The sequence below is a fragment of the Lynx canadensis genome, chromosome B4 (genome assembly GCF_007474595.2).
Source record: "Lynx canadensis isolate LIC74 chromosome B4, mLynCan4.pri.v2, whole genome shotgun sequence".
Taxonomy (NCBI): domain Eukaryota; kingdom Metazoa; phylum Chordata; class Mammalia; order Carnivora; family Felidae; genus Lynx; species Lynx canadensis.
In genome coordinates this window covers 125801020-125817928 of record NC_044309.1, presented here as the reverse complement: position 1 = coordinate 125817928, position 16909 = coordinate 125801020, and the positions used below count along the sequence as shown (strand labels likewise).

The following is a 16909-nucleotide window of genomic DNA, read 5'->3' as shown; positions in this document are numbered from 1 at the left end:
CCCCACCTCCAGCCATACTCAGCACCCACCTTCCTGAGAGCTGGTGGGAGGAGTGTGGACTCACCGTTCCATACTCCTCTCCTCCAGAGGCATGAGAAAGGAAGGCTGAGCACTGAGGAAGTTGCCAGTAGACCCCCATCTGGGGCGGCCGGGTGCAGGATGCCCTGGGCAGCAGGCTGTGGGGGCGTTTGAGGAACAGCAGAGATGTGCTGACAGCGGTCATGGTCTCTGGCCTCCTCAAGTCCTCCACTACTAAGAACAACCAACCTGACCTTATCCAGAGAACACGAGGAGCGGTATTCCTCCAGTCTTGGTCCACAGGGACGTGAACATATATGCACAGAGGTAAACCACCATCCATTCCTTCTCCAACATTTACTGTGATTGAAAGGTTCACCTGCCAATAGGTGAGCTGACTGACCCTCTGCTGAAAAACAGGCAGCCCGTCTGCCTCCAGGCTGACATACACTCAGACAGACAACAAGCTTTTGTTCTCATTTTTGTATGCCACCTATGGAACTATTTCTGGCACCGAAGGGTCACATCCGGAGCCTTTTGCATAACACTGTGTGCTGCCCAACTGGACCAGGCCCCCTTTTCCCCAGCAATGTTGACACACGTCCTTTTAAATCAATTAGCCCTCCCATCTGGGCTGACCCATTTAACAGGAACAATAAGAGGGAAGGGATCCTAGGGGGAAGGACAGGGTGGGACTCTCACTTAAATATTTACCAAGATACATTTTCTTTCTTTCTTTCTTTTAAAAACAAAACCAGAAAAGACACAATCCTTGGTGGAACATCTTACACTGGATGATGAGTTTCCGGTGCTCGTCGCGGGAGTCTTCCATGGTATAGAGGGTTTGCTTGGTGATGCTGTTGAGATCCACGTTCCTCCAGTCTTCCAGCATTTGGAATGTGATGTCTGCACTGTGGATTACTGTCCGAGATGCCTATAATCCAATCCAATCAACTCATTAGCTCATGGGTTGTTAGGTTAAAACCCCTGCATGCTATTTTCTTTTTAATGAATCTGAATATGGTATTTTGCAAACTACTTTGAAATTAACTAAGGAAAACTCAATTTCAGGAAATCAGCAGATAAGCCCATAACTCAGAAGACCCATACACTCTTTTCCCTTGTGGCTCTCTTTTCTCATCTTTATAAAACATTACTCCAGGGTGGCCTAGGCTAGACCAAACCCTGCTGTTCCCAGTCCCTTTGGTCTTGACCCCTGGGGAACAATGGGATGAAGCCCAGAGATCTGTCAGCCTTCTGATGTAAGCCTGTGGGATGGGAGCTCTGTGCTTAATGATGTGTCTCTAGTGCCTGAGAAGCAACGGGCTCAGACCTGGGAATGGACCTGCTACCCGTGGGCCTATGGTAGCTTTAATCCCCCAAATTTTACAACGTGTGTTTTTCATATGAATGCATTCTGAAGCAGTTTATGGTCTGGCTTTCTATTTTTGCTTTTTGGTTTTTAGGTAACTATAGTGATGAAAACAAGTATGAATAACTGAGAGGGAAGGAAAGGAGACAACACCTTAAGACTCAGTTGCTTATTAATATGTATGTGGTGTGTGTGTGTGTGTGTGTGTGTATGTGCACGCACATGTGCATGCACGCACATGCTCCAGCACAGGCTTAACCTGTGGTTTCCTCAGCAAACCCTCATGACTGGAAAACTTAAATTTGCAAGTTGGAACAATATTTGGAACCACTGAGTTGGAACAATACTGATAAAAGTAAAGAAACATTTCCAGAATCATCTCCTTCACCTGCATATTTAAAAAAAATGTCTTTATAAAATGGAAAACAAAAGATTTCCAATACACAATGGACATTAAAAGTCTCTTAATGCTTGTGAATTTCCAGACAAAGGTAAATACTGATAACCCCTTTTACCCACAAACCGTCCAAGGACAAGTAAACTCCTGCTTAAATCACTGCAGAACTCTTTGAAGGTCAGAGGCCTAAACTATATGAATATATGAATATATGAGTTGGGTTAGTCTCTAATGATAATCAAAACAACTAAATGTAACGGTCTGGTATTCTGGACTAAAATATACTTAGTTCAAATCCTGGCCTTGCTGCTAACCAACTGACTGATTTGGGGCAGGCTAACAGATTCATCTCCGTTTCCTGATCTATAAAATGGAGATGTCCTAGTGTCTGCCTCTTAAGGAGGGCTGCCATTTGAGGACTCCTTAAGATAACGTTTGAGAGAGCATCAAATCCTAACCACTAGACCACCAGGGAACCTTCCCTGAGATAATGTTTGCAAAGGGCACAGTTTAGGGGGTAAGAACTCAATAAAGGAGCTGCTGTTATTTGGATCTGTTCTCTTTGTGGTGAGGCAGGGACACATCAGGGCCGTGGCACATGGCATCCCTGCCAGCTAGAGGTTTCTTCTCTCACCCTGCCATCACGTCACAACTGAAATGTCACACCCACGGACAGGCCTTCTCTAAGCACTCTTTCTAAATTGGACTTACATGCTCCATTACTCTCTATTTCCACTTTGTTTCCTTCATAACACTTATCACTTTTAATTGGTTTTTGTTTAAATGTTTTTGTTTTTGTTTTTCTGCTGAGGGCAAGTATCACTAAACACAGTGTCTGGCATACAGTAGGCACTCAAAAGACTTTGTGGAATGAACCGTTGAGCTAGGAATGCCAAGTTGCTTGCTTAGTGTATCCGAAAGGGCCTGGGTATTTAGAGCCTGGGTTTAAGTGTTACTTGTATGTGTTTAGGAAAGCTCGCTGGCATATTAGTCAAGATGTTCGATGGTCTTTCATTCCTATCACCAGCCCCAGTTCCTTTGGGCGATCCAGAAATGTGTCTGAGCGCTGTCCTGTGAAGACGGAAAGGTAGCATTTATACGAATTAAAATATGCACTGTCTGTGTGGGAAGTGGAGAGAGTGCACAGGTGTGTGCAGATGGCTGTAGGTACAGATATGGATGTTTTTACCTATGCGTGCATTAAAGGGTCAAAGGCTTTCCTAAACTGTCTGAGCTGAGGAGGGAGGCACCAAAGCCATGCCTAGTTCTCTGATACATCCCAAGCCCAGCTCTTCCGAGCTGGGGAAAGAACCAGAAGGCATACACCCTTGGACATATGGCAGTGTTTTTCTATTTTGCCAATATTTGTTTTCTCTCCCAAATCCCACTAATCTGTCAGCCTCTGCCCCATCCTGAACAGTGCCCAGGTATGGCCTCTCTCCCAGGCAGCAGAAACACAGAAGCGTTTCCCTCTGGTTTTCAAACCACCCACTGTGCCATTTACACCAGGGGCAGGGCAGGAAGAGTGAGTGCTTGTGGGTGTAGTTTTGTATTTTCGAGGTCCCGGCTGGGAGGCTTCCTTCAGGCCACTCTAAGCAGAAACCCCTTCCTTCAACCTTGACCTTGAATAACTGGCACCAACCCAGAACAAGCAGTATAAGGGAGAGGAGGCAAACCCAACACAGAGAGGGCAGGCAAGTGACAATGTGAGTGAGGTGGGCCAGCCAAGTATGAGAGGAAGTGGGGCTGACAGGGAGCACAGTGCCTGCTGGGGAGCTCAGCCCATCCACTTGATCCCTGACCTCAGAAATGTGGTGCTAGGGCTGTTTTGCTATCATCTCCCAGTTTCAACTTTTAATAAGGAAGTAAAAACAAGTTTGGAACACATGCAAACCACCCACCTGAGGGCCCATCTGCAGCCACCAGTTTGCCCCTTCTGCTTTAAGATCATTGATATTTCTTTTTTTTTTTTTTTTCAACGTTTATTTATTTTTGGGACAGAGAGAGACAGAGCATGAACGGGGGAGGGGCAGAGAGAGGGAGACACAGAATCGGAAACAGGCTCCAGGCTCCGAGCCATCAGCCCAGAGCCTGACGCGGGGCTCGAACTCACGGACCGCGAGATCGTGACCTGGCTGAAGTCGGACGCTTAACCGACTGCGCCACCCAGGCGCCCCTTGATATTTCTTTTTAAATGTAATGTTTGTTTATTTTTGAGAGAGAGAGAGAGAGAGAGCGCGCGCATGAGCAGGGGAGGGGCAGAGTGAGGTCGGGGGATGGGGGCGGGCAGAGGATCCCAAGCAGGCTCCATGCTAACAGCAGAGAGCCTGGATGCGGGGCTTGAACCCATGGAATTGTGAGATCATGACCTGAACCCAGTCGGAAGCTTAACTGGCTGAGCCACCCAGGTGTCCCTGAGATCACTGATATTTTCGTGAATGTTTACAGGCTGCCTTAATAGACTAAGATTCCCTTCCTTAAGGTACAAACTTAAGGTACAAACGCAAGGTTTTATACCATCAAGTTACAACTAAGGAGTTAAGAGTGGGCTCTTTCACATTTCATTGTACACATTTTTGTTATTTTTGAAATTTTTATAGTAAGCATATGTCACTTCTGTGCTAAAAAGAACAAAAATCTGGAAAAAATAAATAAAAGTGGGCAAATACTTAACATACTGTGTACAGGCTTTGAACTCTTCTGAATGACACATACGTAACAAACAAACCATGCTCTTTATCTGTTTGCATCATTTCTCTCTGTGGCTCACAACTGGGGGGGATGCAGTGTCTGGAGACATTCCTGACTGTCACAACCAGGGTGGTACCTGGGGGTGGGTGGTGCTTTTGGCATCTGGGCACTCGCGTGCGGGTAGAGGCCAGGGATGCTACTAAATTATCTCCAGTGCACAAAACGACTCCCCACAGCAAAGAATTATCCAGTCTCAGATGTCAACGGTGGCTGAGAAATGCCAATTTACTGAAGGGAAACGCAAGCTTGGGCACCAGAGAATATGTGTGAAGGGTTAAGGGGCAACTGACATCAGAAATTATTTTGTGTATTATCTCAACTATTTAGTGATTGCCTAATGTTTTTATTCTTTATCAGTAGAAATTAAAGGTAACAGTAGGAGTGTATCAAGCACCTACTGTACTGTATTAAACTATTAAACAGCCATACCCTGACAGATCCTCCCAGGAGTTGTTTTCATGATTTGTCTCCCATTTGCAATGACTTCGTGGTCATTAGAACACATGACACAGGACACATACCTGGCAGAGATGATTCAGTGATGTCTGCCGTCTCAGAATTTGGGAAAACCTTCTCGACACTGCAAGAGAAAAGCATTAGCTTAAAATATTGGCATGCTGTATGGTCCCACCCTGGATTTTCCAGGGACAGAATTCAAAAAGTAGCTTATTTCCCTAAATTTGTCTCACCGCCCAACCCCATTTTATGCACCCACTGGCAAAACTCTGCATTTGATTCTTTGTTCTCCCATGCGGACAACTATTCCTTAAAATGGCGATATTTGGGGTACATATTTCAAAGTCACCAGCCTGCCACACTGGCAGGTGTGAGAAATAGTGGTGTCAATCAACCGTGAGTAAAAGCAATTATTTACTTGTCTTTCATTTCGCTAATTGCAAGCTCCATCACTTCTCCCCATAAATAATTGCTGGAATCGAGTGGAAGCTTTGAAGAGGGCCCTGTAAAAGTAGTATATCTAATAGGGAAATCTGATTGAGCCTCAGTGGTGTGTGGCACTAGGGGCCGCTTTTAGGATGAAATCCTGGGCTGCACCTTGAATGTGGCTTTGCATTCATAATCGGCCATTTTTATCAAATGATCTCCATGATATATTTGCATGTTTTGATGATCCTGTTTACTATAGTGATATAGTGTGTGTGTGTGTGTGTATATATATATATATGTATATATATATATATATTATATACATATAGAGAGAAAGAGAGAGAGAGTATATAGCTGATGGTTTGAAGTGGGGTGATCTTAAATCTGCAGATTTCAGGACAGCAGGCAAGCCACGTCCCAGTCCCAGGTCTTCATTCCTGCAGAGCTGTCTGGAATGGCGTGTGTTTCCCCTCCTTGCACATTCTCCAAGTGCACCCGAGGTTCCCTGGGCAGAGCGGGTTCCTGCAGGCACCCACAGGTGGAGGGCCCAACAGAACTCCAGGCTGCCAACTTTCAACAGGTTTGTTTGGTCAGCACAATTAAAACGGGTGCAGGGCATTCTTCTCATTAATTTCTGAACTGGTCAAGAAACAGAAATTTCCCTGGGATTATTCTAATTTGTACTCAGAGCCAGCTTGGTTTGAAAAATAGGGCGTGGGGTGGAGGAATGGAGTGGGGGGGGGGGCTCGGGGCACAGATGAACTTCTAATTTTCCAGACCGATCAATCGTTAATCCTTCTCCTTAATTACTTTTTCTTTAACTTTGTGATGTGGAATTTAGTGCTCACGAAGAGAAAAGAACTGAGGGCTGCGAAATAAAGCAGGCTTTATCAATAGGTGATGGGCACTGCAGGCGGCCTCAAAGCATGTCTCAAAGGGCTCCCTTTGCCTGCAGAGAGAGGGTAATTTGATCGCCTTCATTTTCCTTGCTGGCACTTATTCCGGGCAAGAATGGCAAGCTGTATTCAAATAGTGCTTTAAGAAACATATCTTAAAACTTTGTTTTGCTTAAAATCATATCATCTTTGTTTAATAGCACATGAGTCTTCCCACAAGTACAGAAACATTGAGAAAGCGAAATAGGACCAGTTTTCTCAGGCAAAACTAATGATACAGAATGGCTGGTGATGCTTAGCAGAAAAAAAAAAAAATCACAGTCCTAATCCCCGTAGGAGAAATATTAATTTGGCTTTCTCATTAGGCAGAGAATTGAATATGTGAAGCCCTGAAGCGGTTTTCTGTCCCCTCTTACCACCATTTTGGGGGCAGGGGATTCTGGGAAATCTCCGAATTTTGGGGTCAGACAGACCTGAGTTTGACTTCTGGCCCCTTCTTACCAGCTGCATGTGGTAAGAGGGGAGGTTGTGTGGCTTTGGGGAGGTTTCTTTGCCTCTCAGAGCCTCATCTGCAGGATAGGGATACTGTTCCCTACATCACAGAGGAGGCATGAGGATTAATGAGAGGAGATGGCAGTGATGAACAGAAACTTTGGTGTCAACAGACAGACCCGGGAGCAAATCCTGCCTTTGCTACTTACCGCCTCTCTAAGCCTGTTCTATTTTCCACAAAAGGAGAAAGGTGCCACCTGTAATAAACCTCCTGTGAGGATCGAGTGAGTTAATGCAGGAAAAGCGCTAGGCTTAATACTTGGTGCTTTGTAAACAGTAAATGATAGCTGTTGTTGTTATTATTTTGTTAACAACCTATGTAAAATGTTTGGCACTAAAACATTGTTCTCCCTTCCCTCAGCTCCCAAAGTCAGTACTTACATTCAAACTTAATGTTTCGCAAATTTTCTGGAAGGTCATGGAGAGCCACTTTTAGCCACTCATCCAGCTGCTTGGCAAACTTACGGATCACCTGAGTTAAGCTAGAAAGAGAAATGATCCATTTTAAGTGCCGCGGTGTGTTGCCTAGTCCTCCCGATAGGCCCGGACAGGGTTTGGTTTCCCCTGGTGGTGTTCTGGCTGCACCAGTGTCACTGGGAGCAGTAACCTCAGGGGCAGGACGGGTGGCCCAAGCCCCACTGAGCACTGGTGGGTCTGAGCAGGGCATGCACAGTGCCCACGGTGGCCACCAGGGGACGTGGTGCCTGGACTCTGAGCAAGATGGTGCAGACAGGGGCCATGAGCCTGGGAACAGTGTTTTGCAGACAGTCTTGCCCAAGCGTTGGCCCACCCAGCCCAGCTCTGGCTGCCCCAGCCTCTGGCCACTCGGCAGGAACTGGGAAGCAACAGCCTGTCTTTGCACTGACAAACATCCCTGACCTTGAAACCATATCTGATGTGGAGAGCCCACGGCTGTTTGGGGCAAGGGGGTGAAGGGTGAAGGGACAGCAGGTTGCAGCATGAGATGAGAATCTGGGAGACCTTGTGCACCACTTTCAGGCTCTCACTGTGAACACAATGGGCTGGGTCACGCATTGTCCATGGAGTCCTCCTCTGGCATGGCCGCCACGGGGACCTCAGAGCCCGTGTTGAGCGTCCACACCATCCTCGCCCCCCGGCAACACTGCCTACCTTGCCCTCGCGGTGTCCCATGGACTCTCCTGTCAGACCCTGATCACCAACTTCCTCCCAAGGCAGTCCCCCCAGGCTTCTCACTCTTTAACTCTGCACTTCTTCACCAACCTTCTCCAAGACCCTCCCACCCACCTGCACACCCTCCACCAGCTGTGGGCACCACTCCCACGTTGCAGGGAACACAGCGCCAAGGGAGAACTTTCCAGCATTCCACCAGAACACAGATCTCCTCCCCGGCCATTCTGACAGAATCAAGGGCCAACTCCGTGTCATCCCCTCCTGCCTCCTCAGGAACCCCACATTACTAACCGCCCCTTCTCCAGGATATCCCACCTCTTCCTTTCACCATGCATGTCCCTCTTTAAAAATAAACCCTCTTAGAAATGGAAGGAAAACTTCCAAACTCTTTCTATGAAGCCAGCATTACCTTGATCCCCAAACCAGACAGAGGCCCCACTAAAGAGAAGAACCATAGACCAATTTCCCTGATGAACATAGATGCAAAAATCCTCAACAATATATTAGCCAACCAGATCCAACAATACATTAAAAAAATTATTCACCGCGACCAAGTGGGATTTATCCCTGGGATACAGGGCTGGTTCAATATCTGCAAAACAATCAATGTGATTCATCACATCAATAAAAGAAAAGACAAGAACCACACGATCCTCTCAGTAGATGCAGAGAAAGCATCTGACAAAATACAGCATCCTTTCTTGATAAAAACCCTCAAGAAAGTAGAGATAGAAGGATCATACCTCGAGATCACAAAAGCCATATGTGAAACACCCAACACTAATTTCATCCTCAATGGAGAAAAACTGAGAGCTTTCCCCCTAAGGTCAGGAAAAAGACTGGGATGTCCGCTCTCGCCACTGTTATTCAACATAGTATTGGAAGTCTTAGCCCCTGCAATCAGACAACACAAAGAAATGAAAGGCATCCAAATCAGCCAGGAGGAGGTCAAACTTCCACTCTTTACAGATGACATGATACTCTATATGGAAAACCCAAAAGATTCCACCAAAAAACTGCTAGAACTGATTCATGAATTCAGCAAAGTTGCAGGATATAAAATCAATGCACAGAAATCTGTTGCATTCCTATACACCAATAATGAAGCAACAGAAAGAGAAATCAAGGAATTGATCACATTTACAATTGCACCAAAAACCATAAAATACCTAGCAATAAATCTAACCAAAGAGGTGAAAAATCTATACACTGAAAACTATAGAAAGCTTATTAAATAATTGAAGAAGACACAAAATGGAAAAAGATTCCATGCTCCTGGATAGGAAGAACAAATATTGTTAAAATGTCAATACTACCCAAAGCAATCTACATATTCAATGCAATGCTTATCAAAATAACACCAGCGTTCTTCACAGAGCTAGAACAAACAATCCTAAAATTTGTATGGAACCAGAAAAGACCCCAAATAGCTGAGGCAATCTTGAAAAAGAAAACCAAGGCAGGAGGCATCTCCATCCTGGACTTCAAGCTGTATTGCAAAGCTGTAATCATCAAGACAGTATGGTACTGGTACAAAAACAGACACTCAGATCAATGGAACAGAATAGAGAACCCAGAAATGGACCCACAAATGTGTGGCCAACTAATCTTTGAGAAAGCAGGAAAGAATATCCAATGGAATAAAGACAATCTCTTCAGCAAGTGGTGCTGGGAAAACTGGACAGCGACATGCAGAAAAATGAACCTGGACCACTTTCTTACACCATTCACAAAAATAAACTCAAAATGGATGAAAGACCTAAATCTAAGACAAGAAGCCATCAAAATCCTTGAGGAGAAAGCAGGCAAAAACCTCTTTGACCTTGGCTGCAGCAAGTTCTTACTCAACACATCTCTGGAGGCAAGGGAAACAAAAGCAAAAATGAACTATTGGGACCTCATCAAAATAAAAAGCTTCTGCATAGCGAAGGAAACAATCAGCAAAACTCAAAGGCAACTGACAGAATGGGAGAAGATATTTGCAAATTACATATCAGATAAAGGGTTAGTATCCAAAATCTACAAAGAACTTATCAAACTCAACATCCAAAAAACAAATAATCCAGTGAAGAAATAGGCAAAAGACATGAATAGACACTTCTCCAAAGAAGACATCCAGATGGCCAACCAACACGTGAAACATCAGGGAAATACAAATCAAAACCACACTGAGATACCACCTTACACCTGTCAGAATGGCTAACATTAACAACTCAGGCAACAACAGATGTTGACGAGGATGAGGAGAAAGAGGATCTCTTTTGCATCGTTGGTGGGAATGCAAGCTGGTGCAGCCACTCTGGAAAACAGCATGGAGGTTCCTCAAAAAACTAAAAATAGAACTACCCTATGACCCAGCAATTGCACTACTAGGCATTTATCCAAGGGATACAGGGGTGCTGTTTCAAAGGGACACATGCACCCCCATGTTTATAGCAGCACTATCGACAATAGCCAAAGTATGGAAAGAGCCCAAATGTCCATCAATGGATGAATGGATAAAAAACATGTGGTATATATATACAATGGAGTTACAATGGAGTATTACTCGGCAATCAAAAAGAATGAAATCTTGCCATTTGCAACTATGTGGATGGAACTGGAGGGTATTATGCTAAGTGAAATTAGTCAGTCAGAGAAAGACAAAAATCATATGACTTCACTCATATGAGGACTTTAAGAGACAAAACAGATGAACATAAGGGAAGGGAAACAAAAATAATATAAAAACAGGGAGGGGACAAAACAAAAAGAGACTCATAAATATGGAGAACAAACTGAGGGTTGCTGGAGGGGTTGTGGGAAGGGGAATGGGCTAAGTGGGTAAGGGGCATTAAGAAATCTACTCCTGAAATCGTTGTTGCACTATATGCTAACTAACTTGGATGTAAATTATAAACAAACAAACCCTCTTATTTCTCTGCACTCTTTCTTCAAGGTACCACCCTCTGTCCTCCACTTCACACACATCCTTCTTCAGGAAGCCCATGGCTTCAGTCACCATCTATACTCACTCTCGCAGTTCCAGAGCAGAGGTCTCCAGAACTCCAGACCAACCACACACAGGTCCCCTCCATTTAGCATCCCAAAGGCACATCGACCTCAACATGTCCAAACTGAACTCCTCACTTCTCTGTCAGACTGGTTTCTTTTCTTACGTTCTCTATTTCATTGGGAACTCCACTTTTCATAAAGTTTTTGTTTGACTTTTTTATTATGAAAACATTTTAAATATACCCCAAGATAGAATAGTATAATAAACCTCCAAGAATCTGTGACCCAGCTTCCATAACTAGCAACGTTTTTCCAGTTCAATTTATCACATGCCATGCTTGCTTGTCTGGAATGCTTTGAGCAAATTCAAGATGTATGATTTCAAAAAGTTCGTGTGTGTTTCTAACATGCCCTTATATATGTATGTATGTATGCACTGCCACATTTAAAACCACCATGCCATTAGTGTACCTGACACGATGTACAGCAATTCCTATTAGCTAAAGCCCAGTTGGTACGCAAATTTCTCTATTTCTCTCAGAGATATCTTTTAGTCTCTTTGAATCAGGATCCAAATACGGTCTACACACTGCACAAAAACATTGCCTTGTTCTATTTCCAAAGACTTTTTAAAAATTCTGTTTCATGGCATTGGTTTGTTAGCAACATCATGCTATTTGTTCCCTGTCATGTTCCACACTCTGATTTGGTTCATGTCTTCCTTATAGTGCCATTTAACACGTTCATCTATCCTGCATACTTCTTATAGACTGGCAGTTAGGTCTAAAGAGGTGATCAAATTAAGTTACATTTTTTTTTAAGACACAAAAACTTTGTAGGTGGCCCTGTGCCACCCACTGCATTACACCACGAGACTTAAAATGGCTGGTTGTTCCTCTTTTAGTGTATCTAGTTTTGAGACTTAAATAGTCTCTCTTCCTATCACCACATACTACAGGTTTCATCTCCAAGTTGCCTCTCAACTTCATTCAGTTTTCCCCTTTTCTCTCTACTTTCAGCTATCCTCATCTCTCACCTGGGCCACTACAGCAGCTTCTACAAGTAAGTACAAGAGCCTACCCTGCTCTGCTCATCTTCCCACCTCAACCCCACATTGTGAGAGGGATTTCTCTAAAACACTTGCAATTTTGATCTGTTTCACTTCTGGTTAAACACCCCTCCCCTGCCCCCCAATGCTTTCACATTCTTTGTTTGTTTGTTTGTTTGTTTTTTTAAGAGTGTGAGCAGGGGAGGGGCACAGAGAGAAGAGGAGAGGAGGAGAGGGGAAGAGAGAGAATCCCAAGCAGGGTCTGCACCAGCAGTGGAGAGTCCAATGTGGGGCTCAAACTCATTACCTGAGCTGAAATCAAGAGTCTGACACTTAACCGATTGAGCCACCCAGGTGCCCCTCACATTATTCTTAGGATAAAAACCAAAATCTTCACCATGATCCCCAAAGACCAGCCTCATCTTAAATTTTCTCTCTTCATCTACATTTTGGCCCCACTTGCCTCCACCCTGTTCTTTCCCATCTCAGAGCCTTTGACCTGGGCATCTTTCCATCCAAGAGCATCCAACCCTTCCTTGCCTACTCAACTCCTCCTCAGGTGTCACATCCACAGGAAAACCTTCTCTGAAGCCCCCTAGACTAGACTGGAATCTCTGGTTTTTCCCCTTGAAGGACCTTGTAGTTGTGACATTTGGTAACTATGCACTAATTTGTGTGATTATCTGGTTAATATCCATCTTTCCCACTAGACTGCATGCTCCAATACAGACGGCAGGGACTGTGCCTATTTTGCTTATCACTGTATGTTCAGCCATTAGCATAGCACCTGACACCAAGTGGGCATATAAGGAATGTTTGTTAAATGAAATGAATGAGTGAATAGCCCCCAATCCCTAGCTGGGCAGACCTTCAACATATTCCCCACAGGACCCTATCCACACTGTCCCCACCTTTATTTCTCTGACTGCAGCTCCTCCCACTCCATCCCACCCCATCTCACCAGCTTACTCAGTTCCTACAGCACCAGTGCCCTTTCTGTTTCTTCAGGTCCTTGACAACCTCACCAGGGCCTTTGCATCTGCTGTTCCCTCAACCTGGAAATCTCCTGCCCCAGATTGCAGCCTGTTCCCTCCCTCCCCTAACAACTTCACAGGTTGGTTCAGTATTGACCACAGGATTTGAAACTGCCAGTCTCCCCACACTCCCAGCTCTACCAACTATTTCAACACTCTTGAGCCTGCCATGTGTTTTGATAAGAGTAGTTGGCTCCTGGGATGAACACTGAGTATAGAAAGGCAAGGACAGAGCAGGGGGAGATCTGCTTGAAGGTTATTGCAACAATCCAGGCAAGAGAGTGGCCTGGATGAGGGGTGGTAACCATGGAAATAATGCAATATAGTCAGATTAAAATATTTTGAAGGCAGAGCCAACCAGGATGCCCTGGTGAGTGGATGCGGGTGTATGAGGAAAGACTGTTGCCAAGGATGTCTTCATGAAAGAAAAATGGTATATGCACCCCCTGTGCCTAGCAGAGTGCCTGATACCCAGGAGGCACTTAATAAATGCTGAATACTGAGTGAACCAAAAGTACTGCACATGTAATAAAGCCAAAGTTCAAAACCACCATCAGTGATGAGCACACTGGATCCAACTTCTACGTGAGAAGACTTCCCAGAACATTTGGCCACTCTTGACAGAGGTCAAACTTTAGCTAAGTGTCTGGAGTGATCATCCTATCGCTGCCGGACCATCAAGGAGGGTGGCTTGCCATTCCCCACCCAGGGCACCTTTCCCAGGAGACATCACCTGCCGCTGGAGAAGAGGAGCCGCCCTTTGTGCGGTGCCGACTTCCCGTGTCCCCTTCTTCCATCTCGCTCCCCAGGCTGGCACTCCCAGGGTCGCCCTGCTCCTCTAGTGTCACACCTTCTCCTCCTCCCTTTTGTGCAGGTGGCTCCCACATCTATAACTCCAGCTTCGGCCCTGCTCCTGCATCTTAATTCCACACCTGTAACTCTCTGAATGACCTCCAGCCATGATGCTGGCACAACAGCAACAGTGCTAATGGCGGCCGCCTTGTAATGAGTGCAGCGTGCCAAGTGCTAAACCTTTCGCACATATTTCTTATTTAATCCTCACATCCACCCTACGAAGCAGGTACTATTGTTAGTCCCAGCAGAGAGGTGAGAAATCAAGGCTCAGAGAAGTTATTTTATTTGTCCAAGGAGATGCACCAAGTTATGTGGACAAGCCAAGACTGAAGCCCAGATGTGTCTGGCTCCAAAGCTCTAGTATCTCAGTCTTCTCTCGGCTTCTCTGATATCTCATCTTCCCTGCCCGGTCCACCACCCCTAAACACACACACACACACACACACAGACATGCACGCACGCACGGACGCACGCACACACACGCGCACGTGCGCTTCCTTACTTCTGCTAAACCAACCATTACCAACAACCACTATGCCAAGGTCACAAGAGGTGAAAAGTCCAAGTTTGAGAATGATCTACATTTCTTATAAATAAAGAACATATCGGGGTGTCTGGGTGGCTCAGCAGGTCAAGCATCCAACTTTCGCTCAGGTCATGACCTCACAGCTCGTGAGTTCAAGCCCCACATCGGGCTCTGTGCCGACAGCTCGGAGCCTGGAGCCTGCTTCTGATTCTGTATCTCCCTCTCTCTGCCCCTTCCCTGCTTGCTTACACACGCGCTTTCTCTCAAAAATAAATATACATTAAAAAAGCTGTAAAAAAAAAAAAGAGCATATGGTTCATGGTTATCTCTATATTACCACTTGTCCACCTGAATTTCAATATGCTTTACTGATAGAAGGTAAGAGGTGGGTCTGAGCTCATCAGCTCGTGAGAACCTCTAGAGTCAATTCTCGTTTCTACCCTGGCCAAGCACAGGACTGGGCATATAGAACACACTCAAACAGGTTTCAGGGATGAATGCATTCATAAAATTGTGAAAAATCGGCTGTCTGATGAAGTCTGGTCTTTTGAATAAGTTTTTTCTTCTTGATTTAATGGGAAAGGCACTGGATTTATAACTCAAAGGTCACTTTGGCAAGTTAACAATGTCCTTTTTTAAAAACTGGTCTCTCATGGGAGACTGGAAGCTCAGTCAGGGCAGGGAGTTTGTTTCTCTCTTTTAATGCAAAGTTCCAGGACTCAGCAGAGTGTCCAGCATGTTGTAGTAATCAACAGATATTGTTTAATGAAGAATGAATAGTTGACTCATGGCTGTTTCATTTGTTTGCAGGTGACTAAAGTCATTTCAGTCACTAAAGTGACTAAAATGATTTCAACTCTTAAGCTCCAATTTTTACATCTATAAAAACAAGCCAATTACAGGGAAGGAGGCAAGGGTTAGCATTTCATTAGCACACCACAAAATGCTCTATAACAAACTACAGATGCCCTTCATGTATGTAACACCTATTAAACAGTGCCAGAAGTATGTGAAACTCTCATATAACAGTGCATATACTTTTACTGACCCCCCCCCCCCAGGAGGTACCTTCTCATGATAAAACGAAGGTACACATTTGGTCACTATCTAGTTCACTTGAACAATGCACAAGAAAGAACAACTCAACGCTTATAGGGGTCTCCCTCCCTCCCTCTCTTTCCATATATATATATATATATATATATATATATATATAAATAATTTTATAATTCTATCCATATTTTAAATTCAGATATATATGTGCATATCTGTGTATACACATTATTATAAAAATAATCCAGTCTTAATTAAAACAGTACAAAAATGCAGAAAAGCACAAGACTAAAATTTGACTATAATCCCATTGGGAGGTAATCTTTGCTCCTATCTAGGTATGTGTCTGTTCCACCTAGAATGTGGAAAATTGGAAAAAGCAACACTCCCATCATAACAAGAGAAAGCCAGATAATCCACAAAATCCTAACTTTTCTTGAACCCACCAGACAACTGAGGTCACAACCACCTAGCCTGGAAGGCACAGAAAGACAGGCACCTCCAAAGAGAGAAGGACTTAGGAACTGGTTCATCTGTTCTGAGGGAGGAAAGCAGGATCTCTAGGTAAAAAGAATTCAATTCAGTTTTTAAGACAAATTGCTAAGGGCCAAGTGTGAACTAGCATGACAGTAAAGAACTCTGGGAGCCACAGATGCAAAGGAAGTTTACACCTATTCACAAGATCTTCCCCACAGGCCTCACCAGGTGCTCGTGAGGAATCCTGGAGAATGAAGGAAGCATATCTCCAAGATGCCTGCTTGGAGGAGGGGAGCAACCATGGCTGCAGGGAGACAGTGAAGTCCTAGCCAGCCAGCAGTCTCTCCCCTATGGAACAAAAGCCTCAAGTGGCCAGCGGGAGGATGGAAACACTGTTGACTGTGGGCATAGAAAGAGACCCAATGCAGGTGGGGAAAGTAAAAAGAAAAAGCTCTCTAACCTTGGCAGAAACCATCATGGGCTCAGACTATTAGAGATTCATATCTGGGGCAGGATAGGATCATGGAGAATGTCTGACTCAGAGCCAGCAACACAGAGCCTGCTGGGGACTAAACCAGGACAGCAGGGAAACCCCCACACCTCCATACCAGCCCCAAACAGGCCAATAAGTGTAAGAGAGGTACACAGGGAGGGCCTAAAGCTGAGGATGAGAACCCACCCCACCAACAAACTTTCAACCTAAGCACAGGGTACCGCAGAAGAATCTGGTAGTCCACTGAAGGTAACCCATAGCAACAACAAAACCCAAACCCAATCAACGCCTAAATAAGCTGACTCAACTCCCTACATCAAGAGCTAGGAGAGGAAGAGTCATGTCTATTTCCAGACATAAATACTATTTACTTCAGCCTTTACTCTTCTAACTACTGTTTGGAAGT

General features: G+C 44.8%; 1 protein-coding gene across 1 annotated transcript in view; it reads right to left on the bottom strand.

The window, feature by feature from the left end:
* RFX4 (regulatory factor X4) overlaps positions 1–16909 on the bottom strand; it is a 143778-nt gene that overhangs the window by 40574 nt on the left and 86295 nt on the right. Inside the window, exons 9-11 of the mRNA XM_032593803.1 lie at positions 7253–7353; positions 5060–5118; positions 808–952 (exon numbers count right to left, since the gene is read on the bottom strand). Of these exons, the coding sequence (XP_032449694.1) occupies positions 808–952; positions 5060–5118; positions 7253–7353 (305 nt within the window). The remainder of the gene's footprint in view (positions 1–807; positions 953–5059; positions 5119–7252; positions 7354–16909) is intronic.